Source organism: Leuresthes tenuis, unplaced genomic scaffold (genome assembly GCF_036924035.1).
Source record: "Leuresthes tenuis unplaced genomic scaffold, fLeuTen1.0.hap1 SCAF_20, whole genome shotgun sequence".
Lineage (NCBI taxonomy): Eukaryota > Metazoa > Chordata > Actinopteri > Atheriniformes > Atherinopsidae > Leuresthes > Leuresthes tenuis.
In genome coordinates this window covers 21,592,034-21,613,769 of record NW_027325374.1, presented here as the reverse complement: position 1 = coordinate 21,613,769, position 21,736 = coordinate 21,592,034, and the positions used below count along the sequence as shown (strand labels likewise).

Sequence of the window (21,736 nt, the reverse complement as noted above, 5' to 3'; positions counted from 1 at the left end):
GAATAAATCATTAATGTAATTGTTTTTTTTAAACTCGAAAGACCTTTTAGCAGCTCTAAGATTGACATAAATATACATAATTGTTGGGCTGTGAACATTGTTGGGCCACTGCATCTGAACACTTCCTAGTGTTCCATGTTTACTGGGTAGCAGATATTTTATCAAATACTGAGCCAGAGATTCTTTTTCTAATTGTTCACGTTGAATTTAATGTCATTAATATGTTTTTAAAAAGTTAGGACAAGGTCAGTAATTATGATTAACTGTCAACGTTGATAGCATTTAACAGAGGCTGTCTGTCAGCGACAAAGATGTGATGGGTTTGACCACTCTGTGAAAGACTTTGAAGGAAAATGGTCTAACAATTTAAGACATGATGTACTATAAATCAGTACAATCACTTGGATTATTTGCTATTGTGAAATCCATGTGAGTACAAGGATGCACGTTTTGCCAGCGATCGTCTTATTTTGAAAGCCCGAACCCACGCGCTCCTCTCGTAATCTTAACTTGACGGTGGTACCTCCACCTAGGACGGGACGGTGTCGGATTGGAGGCGAGGCTGGAGATTGCAACATAGTGCCGAGGGGAGGATCTGAAAAAGAGGCAGGCTGTAGGGGTGAAAACGCAATTTTAGCAGTGGAGACTTTACTGAGACTCAGTTCAGCGGAAGTGGAGTTCGAGCGAAGTCTGTGCTCAACAGGTGTCACTTTTTGTATGGTAGTGTTGTGAAAACTCTCAAGTTGTTTGGAAAGTCAGTTAAGCAGCAAGATGTCCCACTTTCGACCCAGGCTGTGTGTGCTGGAGAAGGGACCCAGTGGCTACGGGTTCCATCTGCACGGAGAAAAGGGCAAGATCGGGCAGTTCATCAGGCTCGTTGAGGCCGACACTCCTGCCTCCTCCGCCGGGCTGCTCGCGGAAGACCGACTGGTGTTCGTGAATGGGGAGAGCGTGGAGGGCGAGAGCCATCAGCAAGTGGTCGCCCGAATCCGGGCGACCATTGGGGCTTTGGAGCTTATCGTCGTAGACCCCGAAACGTCGGAGCTGCTAAAGAAACACAACCTGCAGTGCCGAAAAGAGTTCGTCACAGAGGGGATTCCCCTGCCCGGCGGGGACAGCGACTCAGACCGCGGTGACGCACAGAGTAACGGCTCTCCCAGGGAGTCCAGTCCGGTCCCGCGAGAGAACGGGGACGCCTCCTCCGAGAGGTCAGGGAGGCTGAGTATCAGCTCCACCGGCAAGGTACTGCAGAGCAGGTCAATGCAGCTTTACTCAGTGACCTGGGCTTATGTTATGTAATATCATGTAATGAACAGGTAGAATTATATGCCAGCACTCTCTTAATTGAGAAAGTTTATTGACAGAGTAGTCGCGAATGTCTGTTTTCAATTGAATTGTTCTCACAAAAAAATCAACATGATTTATCATAGGACTGTAGTGATCAGAAAAAAACCCACTTCCATAAACCATTCTTGGTAATTGATTTTTTTTATATATCCGGAAATATTGACGTTTGAAAAGCGAGTGGATCCAGAAACCGACTTGTGCACACATACATGGGTGTGTTAGGGTGATTGTGGCCTTTTGTCCAGATGCAAATGCAGTTTTAGGATCTTCAAAACATCTGTTTTTATAAAACTACTATTAAGGTAAAGCTGTTCAAAAACTCTGCCTGTGGTTTCTACATGTAGCTAATGTGGTTGGAAACCATAAATGATGACACAGACACACTTTTTTTTCTCTTTCTGGACCCAACTCCTGTCACTCACAGCTGAGCAACACCTTTTTTCTTCCTGTTGACACCAGTACAAGCTCAAAGCGCATTTGTGCTTGTGAAATAAGGGTTTTCAGGACTTTAGTGTGAACAGAGGTAGTTTTCATTTCAAAACGGCGCAGGTGAGGGGGACGTAGGGTGATCAAGTCGGAATGATTCCCCCAAAAAGGCTATGTAGAAATGGATCCCCTTGGTGTGAAGTCACCTCCAGTGTTGGTGAAGGCTTGCAGCAGAAAGGCAACACAGCACAGTGAAACATGCCAGGCCTCTACTTGCTCCCGTTCAACAGACTCTTTGTCATGTTAATGTCTGTCGGGTCCCTCTGCTTCTCGTCAAGGATTCCCTTTCAGGTTTGACTTGTCGAACGAGACCATTTGTCACATTTGAAGCACGTCAGTGATAATCAACATCTGCACTTTACTGTTATCTGAAAGTATGTAATAGAACTGAGCTGAGATAAAAGGGTAAAATAAAAGCCTTTGTTGCACATGCCCAGATTTTTTTGGGTGGGGTTTCGTCAGAATTTTTGATTGTTTTCACTGAGCCACCTTCCTGGTGCTAGAATATTAACAATACTAAATGTTCGGAGACATTTCTTTGACTCAAGGTGTCTTTCTTTGGTCCACCATCATGCTGCTTCTCTGAATGACAAAGTTTTTGTGGTCTGATACAAAGATATGACATGAAGTTAAACTTTGAAAGGGTGAACAACATGAGCAGGTTTTGTTGGCCATTTAACTGTTTTAGCCAGAGCAAAGTCTGGCCTCTGATTTAAAGGTTGTGTAACAGAACTGCTAAATAGCTTCATTGTGGAGGTGTTTAACTTTGTGGAGCTCTGTAAATGGGAAGTAGTTGTTTTATTTTTTTATCTAGCAATTAAAAATATAATGACAAACTGATTATTTTTAGATTAGGATTTGGCCTAATGCACCAAGCTGACAGTCGACTGTTGGCTCTGTCGGACCTCATCAATGTTACTTCCAGACGATTCAACATGTTGAATTGACGTCTGTCACCGAGAGAAATCGTTATGATTGGCTGCCCAGCATAGCTGAGAATCCATGAAATCACCCATTAGGAGCAGTTTCTCCTTATTGTTTCATCTCTTCCTCTACAGCCAGAGGGCAACGCGTTGCCAGCTGCACTCCTCCAACAAAGTAATCAGATTGTTGAATTAGATACAAACTTGGTGTGTTTGGAAGAGTTTGCTGTGGCTGTCAGATCTAAAATACAGAATCACCGTGACTTCTTGTTTTCTTTTTTGAGACACTTTCCATCATCCTTCAGAAACTTATGAAAAAAGTGTCAGTGTTCCTTTTAAAGTCTAAGTGGCATCACATGTCATCAGAGTTTAAGTTTGATTTTATTTTGATTTTATCCGTGTCTTCCTCTGTGTGGGTGGCTCATACCCATTCTCATACACTCCCCTCTGAGGTTAAAGGCTGTGTTGGCTGGCAGGGATGTTGCAAACCTCCTGCCACATTCCTGCCTGATGGGAAACTTGGCAGAGCCTGAGTGATGGTGTGATACTGGCCACTGATACCAGCCCCTCAGTGGGATACAATTGAGTGGGCTGGCCAACGATGACGTGAAACCAGTGGTTGAACAATAGCTCCTTTCACGTGACTGCATTTGGTTGGACGTGGCATTGCAGTCCAAGCTTCGGTCACTGAACTGTTTTCATAAAATCATCCAAAAAATAAAAAAATACACAACAGACTCTGCAGGGATTGCTTTTCACAGACGTAGCATTTCATCGTGTTTTGGTACCCATCCTGGCCTCCAGAGACTGACTCCTTCACCACACCGAGGGCTGTCTGTTGGTCACCATAGAGATCCCCAGCAGCAGAAAGAAGCTTTGTCCACTGTGTTTGTCTATGGAGAAAGGCTTCTGGGCCTGAAAGAAAAAGAGAAGCGACTCTCACGCTTGAACAAGGAGGCCGTGATTAAACACATACCCTGAAATTCATACACAGACTTAATACACCCTGTTCAGGTGATAGCGCTGGAGTGAAATGGGAACATGTGTTGATTAGAGTGGCTGGTCTGAGGATTGAGCTACCATTTGTTCTGTATTTGTGGACGTGAAAATGGTGTTGAACGGTCATTTCGGCAGGCCTGTATGTGTAGGGCAGGAACATGGTTACCATGTCTGGGGTAGAGAGGAGGACATTCAACCTGCAGAGCTACAACTGCATACTTCTAATAGGTAACGAGTGTACTTATTTGATTATGGAGACAAAGAAGGGCTCCTCTAGATTCTTAAAATTTGTTAAGATGAAAAAAACACTGACTTTGTGGGGTTTCTGTCACTGTTCTACAGTGGCAGTACACCTGAATGTAACAAGGTGAGCGAGGAAGTTGGAGTAACCAGTCTGGCCTTGATGTCTACATTTCCACTCAGTACCATATCTGAGGGCTTGGACCTTTTCTTTATCAAGTGTTCCTTTCATCCACTCATCGTGGATTCAAATTATGATATAACTGTATGCAGTTACAGAAGGAATTTGATAGTCACTCAGAATCTAGGCCTTGAAGCATATCTCATATTTTCCTGTGTTTCACAATCTCCCTTATCACTTGTCTCATATAAGCTTAGATAAAGAAAAGTTAATATGACAGTGTAGGAATAATGGCCGCTGTAAATCTGTATTACCGAGATGCTGCTCAGTGAAGTTTCTTCCACTAAAAGAAATTTTCTCCAATTAAGGTAAAACATCAAAGATTTTGGTCTTTGATCTACACTTCTCTAACGTATCTAACTCGAAGCTGCTCCCAGTTACATTGGTTTGCAAGCAGCTGTATGTCATGGTCAGGAAATGCTAGATCCAAGAGATATTTCTTTAATTTCTTTAATTTTTTTTTTTTTTTAAAAACAAACAAAAAAAACATAATCATGAATCTAATATGGTGGGCAGAGTGTTTGATGTCAACACAGTTTCTAAATCAGCGTCCCCCAACCTTTTCAAAGCACCAAAGTACTTTGACACTAACAAATACACTCAAGAAAATTTATTCTAACACAAATTGTATAAATGGCTCTAGGTGGTTTGTATTGTAGAAACCACTCCCCACTTTAAAATGTGTTGTTTTTGATAATAATCATGTGACTCCCAGGGAGAGAATCCCTCTTCTAAACGCCCTTAAACTCTTTTTGGGTCATGTGCTCCGTTTAAGAAATTGGCAGGAATCCGATATAGCTGTGACAACTAAATATTGGGCCATCTGTCATCCCAGCCACTTTGATTTGAAGAACTAAATTCTAAAATAGGAGTGTTGAATTTGTTTGCTAGCGCAGCATCCACCAGTACATCCGTGGAAGGGTGTCGACACCCTCTCACGGGTCATTTAGCAGGTGTGTTGCTACTGCCTGCGTGGAGATTCACAGTCCAGTTTGGGAGCTGTTATTGTGGAAAGGCTGCTAATGTGCCTGCAAAAAGCAGCAGGTAGAAAGGCTGTCAAAAACATTATTCTGCATTTTATTTTACTCCTCAAGTGATCAGATCAGTCAGCCACATCCATTATAGATGGGTTTCTTGTATGCGGACATAACTGGATGCGCATGCACCCAGGGGTCATGATCAAAATTTACGACCTGCCACATTTAACTGAACTGACACTTACTCTACAGGTGGAGTGAAATTTTGAAGCAGTCCATGACGATAATGATGATGGATTTATTGTTATAAAAGATGTGGTCCGAGCTAACTGTAATTGGCTCCAGCCGCTGTCCCAGACTGAGCGAGATCTCACATTTCTAAGCAGGTATTTGTGTAGCCTGATACACATCATTTAGAATGTCACTGAGTGATTGAACAACAACAACAACAAAAGTCTACATGCAGGGCAATCCTTATGCTTATATTAACATTATCTCTGTACTTTTAAGAGATGAGTCTTATGAAATCAGAGTCTCAGAGTTTTGTGCTCTTTCACTGGCGTGCTACACTTGGCAACTCGCTGACATCCTCTTTGATTTGATGATATCAGAAATTGATATCATTACATGATAATGAAAACGATTTGTGAACAATCTTTATAGGCGGTTGGTTAAGTTTACTGGCTTGTTGTCTCTGTTTAGGAGCTCGATTCTGCCGAACAACCCGGTTCAAGTGCAGCTTTCTGTGCACCTCATCGCAGAGGTGTGAAATCCATCTATTGTCTGCAACCAGATATCTGTGTGCGAGTAGTTTTCATTGCAGGACTTAGGAGTCCATAATATTTTAAAGTCCCACAGATGGATATATATTATTTTTAGTACAGATACTTGCAGCCGAGTATGTTATAATATTGCAACTGACACAAGAATCTGGATGGCATATCGAGGGGGAGCAGTTTTCCATCTGATAAGTCTCTGCAAAGGCTTCTCTCCAAACCAAGCTCCATTAAAGGCCTGCTGGTGTCATCTGACTGAGGCCTCTATTTTCTTAAGTAAATGTAAGCACAGATACGAACTACCCCCATCGCCATCTCAGCGTTACTTACAGCCCTTTATTCTTAGCATACACGAATGTGTGAACCTTCATTCATTTTTAAACCATTGGCTCTTGAAGCTTATCCAGCTTCCAGCACAGTGATGGTAAGAAGGTTTTTTTCCAGGAGCTCTGATTAAGTGTGTAGTTAAACTGTCCAGAGGAAGCCTGCAAGTCCAACAAGATTTAATCAGGATATCTGGCATCACAGGGATTATAATTACATTTGTTGCAGCTAGTGTCTTTGACGTGTTTCCCCTCTGAAACTCTGAAACCAATAAGACTGCTACATGTGGGCCCCTGTCCCCGGGCTATGGGCTCAGATGGCTCCCAGCTGAAATTAGTCAACAGCGTTACCAAAATGATTGACACGGTTATGTGCTCATAGAAGTATGTGTGTGGGAAAATGCTTCTTTTTAATCTGTAATTTCTTGCCATGTGTCATTATGATAAATGTGCCCTAATGTTTCATTCTGTTAACAAAGTAAAATGCTTGCTAGTTAAAATGTTATGTTAGCCCGTTTAAGCAAGGATAGCCTTTGTTAAGCTGGACGAAATGACCAGTGAGGGCTCCTGTCAGTAAGTATGCCTTAGTGATCTCTTTCAGAGTCGCTGTGCTCTTATTTATCTTAAATCCACTTTATATTGACAAGATGACATTGTATTACTAAAATTCCTGCTTTCTTACCTTTAACATAGCTTGGCATCACAGATATTCTCATGCTTTGCTACCTAGCTAATGCTAGAACATGTTCTGTAGACGGTTGACACCACACTAAACATATTCATGTTATTATACAATTATTTTTTCCTTATTAATTGGATGGATGGATTTGTTATTCACCAAAAACTTATTTGTTGACTTTAATAATAAATCCTTGATAAGCTAATGAACTAGTAGAAATATCAAGAGACAGATGGTTAAAAAAAAGCGGTGTTTGAATCTTTCAGATGCAGGTTTTGTAACCACCACACGCGCAAACACACACCCACACACACACCCACACACACACACACAGAGAGAGCAGTTTCCTAAGATGACTTGTATGGGTGGGTCTAGTGAGGAAACCACATCCTTCTCTTTAAGCTGGCTGCTATAGTGCTGAAGTTATATGGTTTGTTTTTGTCTTAGCAAGTAAATTATAGACATGATTTTAGATATGTTAGTTGTATTTAGTTTTTGTGGATTTTGTAAGCTAAGAATTGCCTCTGGCAAATTTTGATATAAGAATGTTTGGCGGGGGGGGGTCAGCTCTTCAACAAATGTTCGGACAGGAGATGTGCGATAGTCCTCTCATTTATTGCATGTTTGAAGTGTAGCTCTATGTGGAATTTTGCCCAGAGATACTGTTGCCATAAAGTTTTCGCATCACAAAGTCTCTCAGTTCAAGGTCCTTCTGACAAGACCGTCCTCATTATCAGAGATAGTTTGAAGCGCAGGGTCTGTTGTTTAACTACAGTGAGCTGTAAAACCATTAACCTTTGATATTGAGCAAGCTTAGGGAATGTTTATTGTTGTCGCAGTTTCTTGTACCATCGCACTTCAGTTAGGCCCAGCCTGCCGTCATGATGCCTGCTGCAGATCACGAAGAAGATGCTGCTTATATGTCTGTTAAAGGTGTCATTCTTGACAGTAATCGCTTTAGTTTCTGTTGATTACCCACTCGGCCGCAGGTGTTTGTGGTGCCTTTAGCCCATTCACGGAAATTGAAACTGCAAAGACTACTTGAGGCATAATGTCTATACCGTTGGTGGACCGTCATCTAAAGATTCAGGTTTTATTGAACCACAAAATGTAAGTGACATTGAAACAAATGAGATACAGTGCTAAAACAAACATGGTGGGTTCCAGAAGGAAGTGTGCAGCACCAAACATGGCGTATACAGAACTAACACCCTTACAGGTTCTAGTAACTGAGACGGTTAAGCTTGTCTATACTAATAGCTGTTTGTTTGCCACTTTAAGGCCAACAGGGAGGCATAATAACACCTAAGACTAATAACTAAAGCAGTGCAATGCACATGCCCACCAAAAAAGCTCATCGTTATGATAGAGTGAAAGTCTTTCTGTGGGGGGTGGGGTGGGGATAGTGTCAAGCTAATTTTGTCAGATATTGCTCTGGTCTTCTGCTTCCCCCTCAACAACTGCAAACCACAAATGGAACACAATTCGAAAAAAAAAAACCCTGCTCTGGTTCGCCATAATGTTTTTATGCTTGCTTGAGGTCTCTTTTTCACAAAGAGTCGCGGCGTATTAGGAAAGAAGGAATGCCTCTCCAGAATCAGGCATAACGAACATACCGCTCACAGACAGGTCACTTTAACAATCAGCTGTTTATGCTTGTAGAGAATAAACCCCTGATTTGATACCAAAATGGTCCTTTTGTACATACTAAGGATGATTTGAGATGACCAGGAAAGTGGTGTTATGACAACTCTTGCTCTAAAAGTTCTGACTACTAATTTGTTGATGTAAAGACAATTCCTCTGCATCAAACTTTAGGTTGAGCTATAAACTAAAAATGCTTTTCACATTCTTTCATGACTGTAAATTTCAGGTGTTTGTTTTCTGGGTAGTTGGCCCAACAAAACAAGATATTTGATAACATCACAGTGTAATTATGGGATATTTCGATTTAATCTTTTTCAAATCTTTTATCGTGCAAATATTTCCGTCCAATAAACGGATAAGAAGTAAGTTAATCAGTGTTGAAAATGCAGCCCTTGTTGCTTTAGCAACTAATTGTGCTGGACTTTGCCCAGTGGTGCTATAACTCAGCAGAAGCTGTCGCTCCACTGTTTGGCCATGTGTGTGTGCGTGTGTGTGCGTGTGTGTGCCTGGCTCTGCTGTTACTGTGGGTTTACCTGCGCATCCATTACATCACTGAAAATAAAATGAAAAAGCAGCGGCTGTATACACTTTAAAGATCAAAGACGCACTGACCGAGACAAAAGCTGGAGGGAGTCATGGAGCAACTCTCGCTCCTGCAGAAATCCAGAGTGATCTGACCACCGACACATTTCTGACCCGTGACACAAGTTCTCTGAGAAAAATGCTGATGGTGAAATCGAGCAGTTTAATAGAGATAGTGAGCAAAGTGCCACATGTCCTCCTCCCACTTGTTCCCACAGCATGTACTTTCATGTGTGTTGGCAGAGGAGTGGTACTGTAATCCTGCCCTCCTCCTGACTGATTATCTGCTCCCCTGAGGTGTGCTAACTGGATAATATCGCGCCAGTTCACCTTGGTTCACACACTCATTGGCAGCTATAGTTTGTTTAGTGTTGCTCTGTCTGAACTCCCCTTATCAACGGTAGAATTGATGGAAGGCTTTGTGTTTGTCAGTAATTACATATTCTTCTATGATTCTACATCAGTGACTCTTCTGCAGAACTCTGTTAGAACAAGTGTTCATGTTGTTCTGCTCCTCATCTCCTTAGTCTGCTATATTCTTCATCTGAATAGAGATGGATCCAGGTGCATGTGTAGTTGCTGCACTATATGCACGGTTCTAGATATTTGGGCTGCATGTGGTCAGCTGGTCTACCTCACTGTAGAGGAAGAGTACAAGAGGGCCTGTGTCATATGTATGTACATAGAAATGGATACATCTGTTTAGGTACATCCAGTTATGGTTAAAATAAGTACTCTTTCAATTCAAGGTTTTTATGCATCAGCTCTATCATAATGAAAAGTTATCTTGTCATTCCCAAGTCTAATTATTATTGATATAAAGTCAGTATTATTGAAAACCTCTAAAAACAGAACAGTTTGCTGGCCCATCAATCTGTGAAGAGTTATGAGGCCATGTCCAAACTGTAGCGAGAATGATTTTTCACAACAAATGGAAAACATTCCAAACAGTTAGCAATCTTCCCAAGTTCACCCCTAACCCTAATCCTCAGAGAAACAGCAGAAAATCTAAAAGCTACATCTCAGACTCTGCAGGCCTCAGTTAGCATGTTAGCATGTTAAAGTTCATGACAGCACAGTTAGAAAAAGTATGGCTTATTGGGAAGGGTTGCAGGAGAAAGCCTCTTCTCTCTAAAAATTGCAAGACTTGTGGAATAGTGTGGAGATATTTGGCTATAATGCACAGCAGCATGTTTAGTGAAAACCGAACACAGCATATATGAAATAACATGCGTAACATGAAAATAGTCTGAAGCACATCAGTAAATCAACAACAGATTATTTGGGGAAATAAAAAAAAAAAGAGAAGAGAAGGTGTTGCAATGACACAGCTTGCCTGACCTCCCCCTGACTGAAGTCTTACTCACTCTCCTTTTGCATTCCGTTAAACGAATAAAGGCACAAAATACTATGAGGTGTTGTTCATATTAGGTTGTATTCACTTATTTGAGATATGGTAAGAGGATTTTTTGAGGCTTGAAAGACATTGTCTTTACTTCTGACGATGACCGTTCAGAAGAAGCTTCTGCGTGTCTCTGCTTGTGGGATGATGTTAAACGCAGCACAGGGCATTCCAGCGGTGTACTGTTAACCTCAGTTCTCATATCATCCTTATCTTCACAAACTGCTGTGGGCTTTGTCATAAATGTGTGATTCCGTCCAAAGGTTCAGCTGCCACCACGCCTCATGTCTCTTCAGTGTCACACTGTGACTCTCTCTGGGTGTTCCAGCAATCATCAACCCGCCTGCTTTTATATAAACCTGTGGATCAATACATAATCCACTTTGTGAGTGGCTCAGAGGGGACATTTGTCTTGCGTCAGTGCTGAGGCTGCAGTGGTTGATCTTAAATAGTCACTTGGCAGGGAATCATTTACAGCTAGCTGCTGATAGCTGATAATGACGATGAAGGATTCATCAACAGGTGGAAAAGCAACAAAAGGGTGGAGAACCTTTTGAATCAAGATCATCAGTTGTTTTCTTTGCACAATATACTGTAGCTAGAAAAGGAATTTAAGGCCAAAAGAACAATAAACAGTTTGATGTGACCTGTGATGGAAGCAGTTAATTTTAGTTGATGTCTTTGTGCTTTCACTATTTTTTGTCTAACTTAATCAATGATCACTTAATTATTGATATCCCCAGGCCGGACTTTCTTTATCGATATTTGCATTTATGCCAGGTTGTTCAAAAGGCAGAAACTGAGGGACTGAAAAATGACAACTCAGTCAGGCACTCATTTCCACTAGAAATAATGATGTGGCTTTTGGTGTCAGTGCCACAGTAGTGCTCTAACTTGTTGTGTTATTACAGTGTGAAATGAACGAAGCGGTCCTACACCTGCACCTGGGATTAGACACTTATTCCAGCACAGGCCACTACAGGATTAAGCTCTGCGAGGCAGCATGGCGCCTGTTTCATTCAGTTCCTAATCTGATCTCATTATGTAGGAACGTTTCTGAAGATCCTGCATGTTTCTCACCTTATGATTTGTCCACATGGGTAGCATGTCTACGGGATGTAAAGAGGGAAGTTGCATAACACACATAGTCTGTTATTTATAACAGCACCTGTAATGTTGGCATTCTTTTGGAATTTCAGACTAATGTTAATAACAGTTGGATGTTGGAGACATTCACAGTTGAGACGGTGTCAGTGTCTTTTTTTTTTCTTCTTCTTCTTCTTCAATAAAACATCTCCGGTAAAGTTCTGTAACTTTACTGACAAAAGACTGAGCAATGTGTTTCTGTCTGAGCAGGCAAACAGACAGTTAGCTTAGCTTGGTGACGACTGTGTGTGAAATGTAAGAATGTGAGAGTTCTGACTTAATATGCACGGATGTCACCATGATGTCTCTGATGTCACCAGAGATATGCTGCTCAGAGATTTTGTGATTGTCAGTACCATATAGGCTATATGAAACACAGCAGTGGTGATGGACTTCCTGTAAAACAGCTACTGCTGCATTGCTGTTGTGGTTTTCAACAAACTGAGAGCTCCACAGCTGAACATCTGTGGTGGAAAAGGGCCTCGCTTGCAGACTTCACTCAGCCCGAGGAACTGTTTTTTCATGACTTTTGTTTTTTTCTCATAGATGTTTCAAAGTATAAGAGATGCAACTACAAAAAACAGTGACAATGTGGTTGTTTTGTCTTTTCAGAAGACAAAATTCACATGAATATGAATTAATGTACAAGCTATAAGGCCTCGTTTAAAAAGGTGAGGCCATGACATTTTCACTATTCTAATTCTAACAAACTCTAAACAAACTAAGTAACAAACCAAATGCTCCTTCATGTGATGGTGCTTCAGCACTCACGTTTATACCCAGCAGTAGAGAAAATCTCTCACACATTAATACATAGTATTCTGAATAAATTTACTATTAGATATAGATTTTTAATGTTTGGAATGTCATATTAGAAATGAATTTTTTTGTAAAATTTGTACACTTACTTCCTTTTTTCAGCCTCTAGGCTTTGAATTGAGCTATATGGTAATAACTGGTGGTGCAACAGAGCGTCTGTCTTACAAAGCGTGAGATTTAGATTAGAAACGAGGCTTTATAGATTTAATGTGAATGAAAGTTGATGATTGGTTCTGAGTTCATGGGCCTTAGGAGTGACGTCTGCAGTTGAACCGTATTGTTTGTGATTGAGTACAACAAAAGACAAACTAGACAAACTGAATCAAACACAGATTTCCTCCATATGTCACTCAGGAGACCACTAGTTGCAGCTGCTGCGACCCTTGCACACAAATTGTGTCCAGTATCTATTGTACGATCAATACCATGGAAAACAAGAAGTGTCACGTTTTCTGAATTTTTTATATTAGATGAGATCAAATGGATAAGATAAGAGATCATATGAATTTTTGGGTGTGCTCACTACAAATCCCAGCTTTGCATTACTCCATCTTGGACACTGCAGTACGGCGTCTCGGTCTTACACTCTGCTAACGTGAGCAGTCGATGTGTAAATAGGATTGACTTAATGTGAAAGTGTATTCTTTTTTTTTTAACACGCAGGACAACAACTGTGGGGTCGTGTGGAGGCAGAGTGTTGTCTTTCTCCATTTGTGCTTAGCAGACACGGAGCCACTCGTCTGGGATTTCATTCTTGAACAAAACAAACCTCAAGTGATCTTTTGAAAAGCCACAAAAAAGAAATGTGAATCAGACTGGTTAAAGTGAGAAAGCTAGGCTGTGGAGGAAATGCATAAATAGTGTCCTTTTATCTTTTAGGGGTGTTTGAATGTGTTTCTCATTCACACAGAATTCTCATACGGTGCTTCTTAATGTATAAGTAGTGTCACCAAAGGATGACAGTATAGGTCACATTTCTAGTGGTTGTAATTAAGTAAAAGAAGTAGTTTGTGTGTTCCTAACACAGCGCAAACCAAACAACAGCTGCAGTGCTAATCCACATAACAATTGCTTTAATCTCCGGGAGATATTCAATCATATCTTGGAGGATACTGGTTAATGATGTGAGGGCATCAGCTCAGACTGGAAACAATACCACCTCGTAAAAAAAGAGACGGATGAGAAGTTTCAGTCGCCAACACCAGAACAGAGAAGTGACTGACTTTGGTTAGACGTCCATATGCATTGATTGAGGTGTCGTGCTTATTTTGTCTCGTGTGTGTCTGTGTGTGCAGGAGGAGAGGGACGGGCCACGGCCGCGGCTCTGCCACCTGAAGAAAGGCGCCAGCGGCTACGGCTTCAACCTGCACAGCGAGAAGTCCAGACCAGGCCAGTTCATCAGAGCCGTGGACGATAACTCTCCGGCACAGAGAGCCGGCCTTCGACCGCAGGACAAGATCATCCAGGTCTGTGTCGCTCTCGTCTTCACATGGTCCCTGATCTGGAGAGAGTTATGTCTGCATGTAATTGGGTTTGTATGTGTATCAGCTGTAATCCTATTACATCAGCAGACAAATTCCCAAATTAGCAGAGGGAGTTTGTGTAGCAGTGATGTGCAGACGTGTTCAGTGTTTATGCAGAGGTGCAATTGTCTACAGGTCTGTATGAATGCATGATGTAATGGTGAAATCTGCTTTTGTCTGCCTGATAATGTGTGTGCGGGGTGTGTTACAGCCAGCCACTCTGGCCTTGTTTAACATTGTGGAGTCAGAGTTAATCCACTTACTGTGTCTATGGACTGAATTACAGAGAATCAGCGGTGGATTAATACCACAACTGTACATCCAAGATTCATGTGTGGATTGAGGCTTCAAGCTGCTTTTGGGGGAGATTTGGTGAACTTTGTGTGGAGGCAGCGAGTCTCTCACCATCTGAAAGTTCTGTACCACCTGCAAACACACACCAGCGGCGTGGGAGCTGGTTAGACTGAGAGATGTCTGTCTGTCTGTATTCCCTCCTTCAGTCTTCCTCCCACAGGAATTCCTCAGCGTCTTATCTCCCTGGATGCTTGATTCATTCCATCTCTGGGAGTGTGTTGGTGCAACAAAAACAGCATTACCCAACATTCTCCATCACCTCTGCCATCACTTTGCTGTCAGTCGCGTTTTCTCGACTGCTTCAACTTGCGGTGAACGAGCAACAACATGTAGTTTATGTTCTATGGCCTAAATGTGCTGCAGCTCAGTGAAATCCAAGTGTCAGGAGTATGTCCGCCTGTGGAAGCAAGCTATAACGCATCATGAGTTGTGTTGTCGGGGCCTGATTACACCAATGAGTTTTTTTTACTTGCGTGTGACGCTTGAGGCTTAAATTCTCCCAAGCTGAAGGACTAACCAGGTGATGTTGTCTCTTTTACAAGCTGAGCACTGCTGTGGTCCAACACATCATCAGCTGATTAGATCTTAAGCAAGTTAGTTTAATTATTTTTTTCTTTTCTTGTTTAACCTTTATTTAAATGGAAAGTCATTAAGAACAAAACTTCCTTTAGAGACCTGGTAAAGCATTTTTACCTTATTTCTTTCTTAAGTTATGGGAACAATAGAACTGCTCATGAGAAATTACTGGTACAGAGATGGTACTGATTTGAAGTTGGGGTGGAGATAATCCTACCTCGAGCTGATATTGTGATGTAACACTAGCCTGCAAAAAAGTGATAGGGTTGTGATATGTCGGAGGTTTTGAGTCAGTACCCACTTCAGAAACTCTAACATACGCCCTCAAGCACGGTATAAGCCAAAGGAAAATGTAAGGAAAGAAATGATTTCGTAAAGACTGTAAAGAGTTAAGGTTTTTTTTTTTTTGTGCAACTGCTTTTTTTCTCTTGAAGCCTTATTTCAGACTTTTTTTAGCAGTTTGACATGAAGCTCTGAGATTAAATGAATACATACTGAGAGAGTTTGATAATGCTTCGTATGACGGATACCGTTTTCCAAGCTCATTGACACGTTTCCAGGAAAGTTCTACGCAGATGAGTTTCCCAGAAAGCTGAAGACTGATCATGATTTGGATTCGTTATGACTGTCAAGTGTGACACTGAAGATCTTGAATTGGTTTCAGTGGACAGAACATTGTGTGGACTTTATCCAGGCCCACTCCCTGGTCCAAGGTGCGGGTAATAAGTGAGCTGAGTGGATAACTGCTCTGCTGATTCACACTGAGCACGTGTGTTCCCTCTTCCCCTCTGAACGTTGTTTTTGACTATTACAGATACGCCCGTGTTTTAAATATTGACTAAATGTTGAACTGCTCCTTACTCCAAACTGTACTGCTTGTAAATCATCAGTGACTGTGATGCTGTTAAACATGTCTCAGTAGCAAATTCCTTTGAGCAATGTTTTTCCGTCTTACGTCACTTTTGGTATTAAAGTGATAATCTGATCAGACCAGAGCCTCAAGTCTCCAAACAGGTTTACAGCTGCTTTTTGGTAGATTTGTAGGACTTAAATAGAAACATTTCTTTCAAAGGCTTTTTCTAAATTCCTGAGTTGTTTGTTTGAGACAACGATCAAGTTTCAAGTGGAAAGTCTAGCTAAATTTTGTCAGTCCAGAATCCAGCAAAGTGATATATTAAAGTAACAGCGACAGCTGAATGAGGTATTCACTCAGTAACTTCAGAATGAGAAGTGGTGCTGCACTAAACATGGAAAACATCCTCAGTTCTTTCATCCATCCATTCCTTTTTCTATACCCGCTAAATCCATTGGTCGGGTTGCGGGGGGGTTGGAGCCTATCCCGGCGGTCATCGGGCGAGAGGCGGGGTTCACCCTGGACAGGTCTCCAGTCCATCACAGGGCCACACAGAGACAAACAACCACACACACTCACTCCTAAGGACAATTTTAGAGACACCAAACATGCATGTTTTTGGACGGTGAGAGGAAACCGGAGTACACGGAGATAACCTACGCATACACAGGGAGAACATGCAAACTCCACACAGAAAGGCCCCAGCCGGGAGTTGAACCTGGAACCCTCTCGCTGTGAGGCAATGGTTTTAACCCCCAGCCCCCCAGTTCTTTCATTATAAAAGAAATAGTTTTAGCTGAATGACATGTGCACCTTTTACCAGGTGCGTTTTCCCACAGCTGAATTTAAGTCCAAACAAGCAGTAGCTCCTACAATGATGTTGTTAGGCAAGTACCGTCACATTTTCAGAATGTTGGCATCAACTTGAGAGCACGGCATCTGTTCTTGTGACTCTTCCCTGGAAGGAGGTGCCAGGGTTTGACTTCTAGAAGCAAGACTGTAAACAAGAAATGGGATTCAAAGCGGTGCTTGTTATCCTGCGCCGTCGTGTAGCTGCGGAGGAAGAGAAATCGTCTGCCAGTTAGAAAGTCGGCAGCTCACTTCCCAGCTTCCTCGGGACCACATGTGTCTTTTGGCAAGATCGGGCTGTTTTTAGGCAGTTGTTGCGTTTAGCTGCAGGAGCATTTGACCGGAAACTTTATTTGACAAAATGAGTGCGGTCCAACAGCACCACAGAGCATTCACAATCACACACATCATTTTCATTTCAAATCATTCACTGATTTTTTTTTTTTTAAAAAACAACAAAACCTTTCATTTTATGTCATAAACAATCTTATCTGCAGAAAATGTATTTTGAAATTTGAAAAAAAAACAGTCATTGGATGAAAAAGAGCCTGCTTACACATGCATGATGGCTATAGAGTAGAGTGCCAGCTGTAAAGAGTCTGAGCTGAGTGTGTCCCGTGGTCTCTTCAGGTGAACGGCATGTCGGTGATTAACATGCAGCACTCAGAGGTGGTGGCGGCCATCAAAGCTGGAGGAGATGAGACCAGGCTGCTGGTGGTCGACATAGAGACTGAGGAGTTCTTCAAGAGGTGCAATGTTCTGCCAACTGAGGAACACGTCAACGGTAACCAAACATTCTGTCTCATGAAGAAGATTCCAACTGAGTTAGAGCTGATTGGTGGATGTTGATGCGGTTGGGTTGAGGCTGTCATGTCTTCCCTTTCTCCTGCAGGACATCTGCCTGAGCCTGTTTCAGAGGGAGCATCAGAGGAGGAGGTGAGGACCACGCACACACTGACAGATTCCAGATAGTAGCCTGGAAAAAGCCCCACTGATCCTCTGTGGAGATCCCTGTGAGCTGATTAGGAGTTCTGGAGCGTTGTGTGATGCTTTCAGACTGACTTCAGCTTGTCTGTCAGGACTTTGCCACAAAACTCTTCAGATATTGGGTTTTGTAACAGCAGGCAGGTTCAGGGCATTGGAAATGGACTTCCATTACCTCATTCACATTCTGAGTGTTCATTCACCGTTGAGGCCACAACCTGATGTACACGTTGTGCTTCGTAGATACAGTATCAACAAAATGTGTAAAGAAATTCATCTGTTCTGCAGAGGCCTCAGTGTTACATCCAGTTGTGTGCAGCAGCCTGCAGGGAGTCTATGTGAGCCATCAACATTTGAGAGTTCTCATACATGTGAGACTAACATGTGGTAGTGAAAGTAAGAACTCCTACTCAGATTGGTGATATCTACTGCTCCTAAACACACATGGTGCAATTTTTTTCTACTTACTGCTAATGACCCCTCAATGCAATGCTGTAAAAGGCTCTAATTACTGACAGGTGGCTATTGGTGACTTATCAGTAATTGGTTATAGATTTGGTGTTATAACATTTACGTATTAACTATTTAATATGTGTGTCATTAGACAATAGCACCAACCAACAGAGCAGGAGAGACGATGGCAGCCCTTTAATTAGACCAGCACTGGCAGAGTTTATCAAAAGTAAACAGTGTCCTGTCGAAGGAAACTGCAACACTCCCCCTCCTACACACACACACACACACAAACACACACACATACACAACATGGGAACAGTGGATTGGCTCCTCTGGTGACATTGTAGCTGACCCTTCACCATGGCAACAAGAGCTAGCCACTCTGTGTTTCCCTCTCCCTCCGTGTCCTGGAGGATCATTGGATTGCACAGGCTTTAACTTGAGGATTATGCTAATGAGATGACTAATGGAGGCTGTTCACACACTCACATACAGGCAGCTTCCACGTTCCTGCAGCAAAACAATCATTCATTCACCCGCTATTACATAACGTTGTCTGACATAACTGACACTGGCCCCTGACCTGAGATGTGTGTGTGTTTTATCAGCTCAGCATATCATCAGATGGTTCTGATTTAGCCATATCCACAAAGGCAGAGAACCCACCTGATACATTCACTGTGTTAGTTATTAAAAGTTGTGGGAAAAAGCTTCACACCAGACATCTTTTTTTGTGTTACGCAGCAAACTGTAATGTTTGCCACCAACAGAGGCCTGAGGTTATTTTTAGGAGAGCAGCAGCGTTTAAACTGGATGCCAGTGTTTGGATGCATGAAGTGAGTCACGCTCTGCAGGTCAGACAGGAGTAGGATCAGTGCTGATACTTCAACTGTCAGACAAGTGCCTAAGCAGCCTCCACTTTAATAAGTGAGTGATGAGAGCGTGATTAAAGCAGTAATTACAGCAGTCCTGTGGGCTCTGCTGCCCCCTGCAGGATTGTACCTGCCAAAATTACGGCTTACAGTTGGTTTTATATCTCTGGGTTCAGAGATCTCAAAGACACTAAAATGTCAGATATAGAACTTACAAGAACAAAGTCATGGGGTGTTATGGAATTGCTCAAATGCCAAACATCAAATGTTGAATTTGATAAGACATCATTTTAAGTTAGGATTGTAAACTTATATGATGCTTTGTTCTGAGGAGTGTGCAGTTCTAGATTAATGACTGTGATAGTTCACCTGGTGTCAACTCTGCCTCTTTAACACCGACGTGAAAAACTTGAAAAACTTGGGTTGTCTTAGCAGGTTGAACGTTGTCACACCACTTAGCATGATCCTTAATGTCTTTAATGACTTATTATTCCTGATAAGCATAAGACACTGGATATGTTGAAACTTCTTTATTGTATAAGCCCCTGGACATTCAGCAGGACAAACAAGGTCAATACATGTCTGTAAATCAGTTTAAAAATCAAAGAAAATACGGGGAATCGACTTTCGACGCTTTCAGCTTTACTTCTTGTACAAACTTTCAAAAGAATTCTATGCTGATAAAATGCATCCGGGAGAGAGATGTTCCTGCTGACAAAACTAAATAACAGGAGCTGACAGCTGAAAAACAAGATGATCTCAAGTGTAATTATTACCATGGAGGGGGTGAAAAATTACCACTACAAACACACTTTGGACTAGATTAAAATCACTTGCCAGCACATTCACTTGTAAAACTCCTTCAACTCCCATGAAGATTGCATTACTTTAGTTAGATGGCCCGAACTGACCCTGTAAGCTCAAACATTGTGTGGGTGTGTTTGACAGGCACCAACACAGACGAGGCCCAAAGCATCTGTTAGCTCTTCAGCCTCCAGTGCCTCGTCCGACACCTCCCTGCCAGCGCGCAACTCCCCGCCTCCACAGGTAGCATTTTACTGAAACATGTTGAATATTAATGCTCGGCATAGAAGTCAGAATGATAAACCTGTGTGTGTGTGTGTGTCTCCAGGTTTGGAGGGCCCCTGAGCCTGAGCCGGCCCCACCGGTAGACAATCTGGGTCTGGGCTTGTCACTGGCCCAAGCCAAAGAAAGAGCTCATCAGAAGCGAGCTTCCAAGAAAGCCCCACCCATGGACTGGAGCAAGAGGAATGAATTGTTCAGCAACTTATAAACTTCATCGTGTTCGTTTTCGCCACACTGCTCTGTGCTGCCCTCCAGTGGAGAATCCAGAAACGATCAGCCTCTGATTCTACATGTGTCTGCTGCTGTCGGGATGTCACTGTCAGACACACGCTCATTTTAAACTCCCACGTTAAACAGTATTATATCATGATTTTAATGTTTTAATTTAGGGGTTTGCCACTTTTCTTTCTTTCATGTTTTAATGACAGTTGGATTGTCAGCATTACAAACAGGAATAAAATGGTAATATATTAAGTGAGTAGAACTAGTAATGTACAGTTTCTTATGGAAGGAAGCATGTACAGAATAGTGGGGGCATAGGAGAAATTTTGAATCACAATTTCAAATTTAGAAATGATAGAATTTATATATTGTCCGGTCAAACTCCTGGGACTGTGAATTCCAGCATCCTGCAATCTAAAGGAGCAGTGCAGGCTTCAGAATGATGAGAGGTCTGTTATCCTCCAGGGTCTGTTTTCCTGATATCTGATTAAAAGAAATGAGATTTTTTTTTTCTTCTGTGTTGCTCTTGATAAATCTGTACATATGAATGAATCATTTAAGAGTAAATTTTAGTTTGACTGACTTGGGAAAAGTCTAGAAAGTTTCTGCATTTTGTTGATTCTTCTGAAATGACTTTTTTTTTTTCGTAAAGCTGCACCTGTTGATCTGGTTGTGATCTACACCTGATCTTCAGGAAATCACAGTATGTACTGATGGCTCAGAACTTAGAATGTATTGACGAAAAATATAGCATTTGGATCAAATGGAACCGAGTGTGTGTTGTGATATATATTGTCCACCTTGGTGGGTGCAGAGCATTTGGCAGCTGCAACAACATGGCTACTGTTGTTTTCTCCTCGTGCACCTGGAGATACTGCAAAATAAACTAGAACACAGGCGGCTTTAAGTAGGCGTTTATTTATCTGTGTTTTTCAACACGATAGTGTCACAACACTTGACAGGTGTGAGTATGGGTGTAGTCCGACCATGACAGTAATAATTACAGTATTACATGACTACTTACACTTGGGTGTTGCGGCTAGTGTGATCCACAACTGGTATTTTTTGTGTATCAAAAATCCTGAGAAGAAATTCTAAAGACAAAAAAAGAAAAGGAAAATATTGCACTTTTTCTTAAACATATCTTTTAACAGTAAATTTTCTATACATGTAATAATTTTCATACGGTCTCTGCAATTAACTTGAATACACATGAATGCACTCTACTTGTAATCAATACAAATTGTCTCTTTAATGATCTCCTGGATGATACAGGATTCAGTTAGGAAGATAAATAAAAGTGACATGCATCAAAACAAAACAGGAACCAACAGTTAAAAAATTTGCCTTATTGTCAAACTGGAATCCTCGGACCCTAAAAACATTCATAACTCCCTTGAATTCTTTCTTCCAGTAAAGGTTGAGATATTTGTG

At 41.8% G+C, this 21,736-nt stretch overlaps 2 protein-coding genes across 2 annotated transcripts in view; both read left to right on the top strand.

Annotated features, from left to right (window-relative positions):
• Window positions 1-589: 589 nt before the first annotated feature.
• nherf1a (NHERF family PDZ scaffold protein 1a) lies at window positions 590-21,066 on the top strand. The gene is made up of 6 exons (XM_072373730.1): window positions 590-1,242; window positions 13,823-13,993; window positions 17,313-17,466; window positions 17,575-17,618; window positions 19,943-20,041; window positions 20,127-21,066. Exons 1-6 carry the CDS (start codon window positions 772-774, stop codon window positions 20,286-20,288), a joined length of 1,101 nt encoding a protein of 366 aa, XP_072229831.1. The 5' UTR covers window positions 590-771; the 3' UTR covers window positions 20,289-21,066.
• Window positions 4,685-21,736, top strand: part of mettl9 (methyltransferase 9, His-X-His N1-histidine) — a 96,294-nt gene continuing 79,242 nt past the window's right edge. The window contains exon 1 of the mRNA XM_072373733.1: window positions 4,685-4,695. The gene's annotated coding sequence lies outside the window, so the exon portion shown is untranslated. The remainder of the gene's footprint in view (window positions 4,696-21,736) is intronic.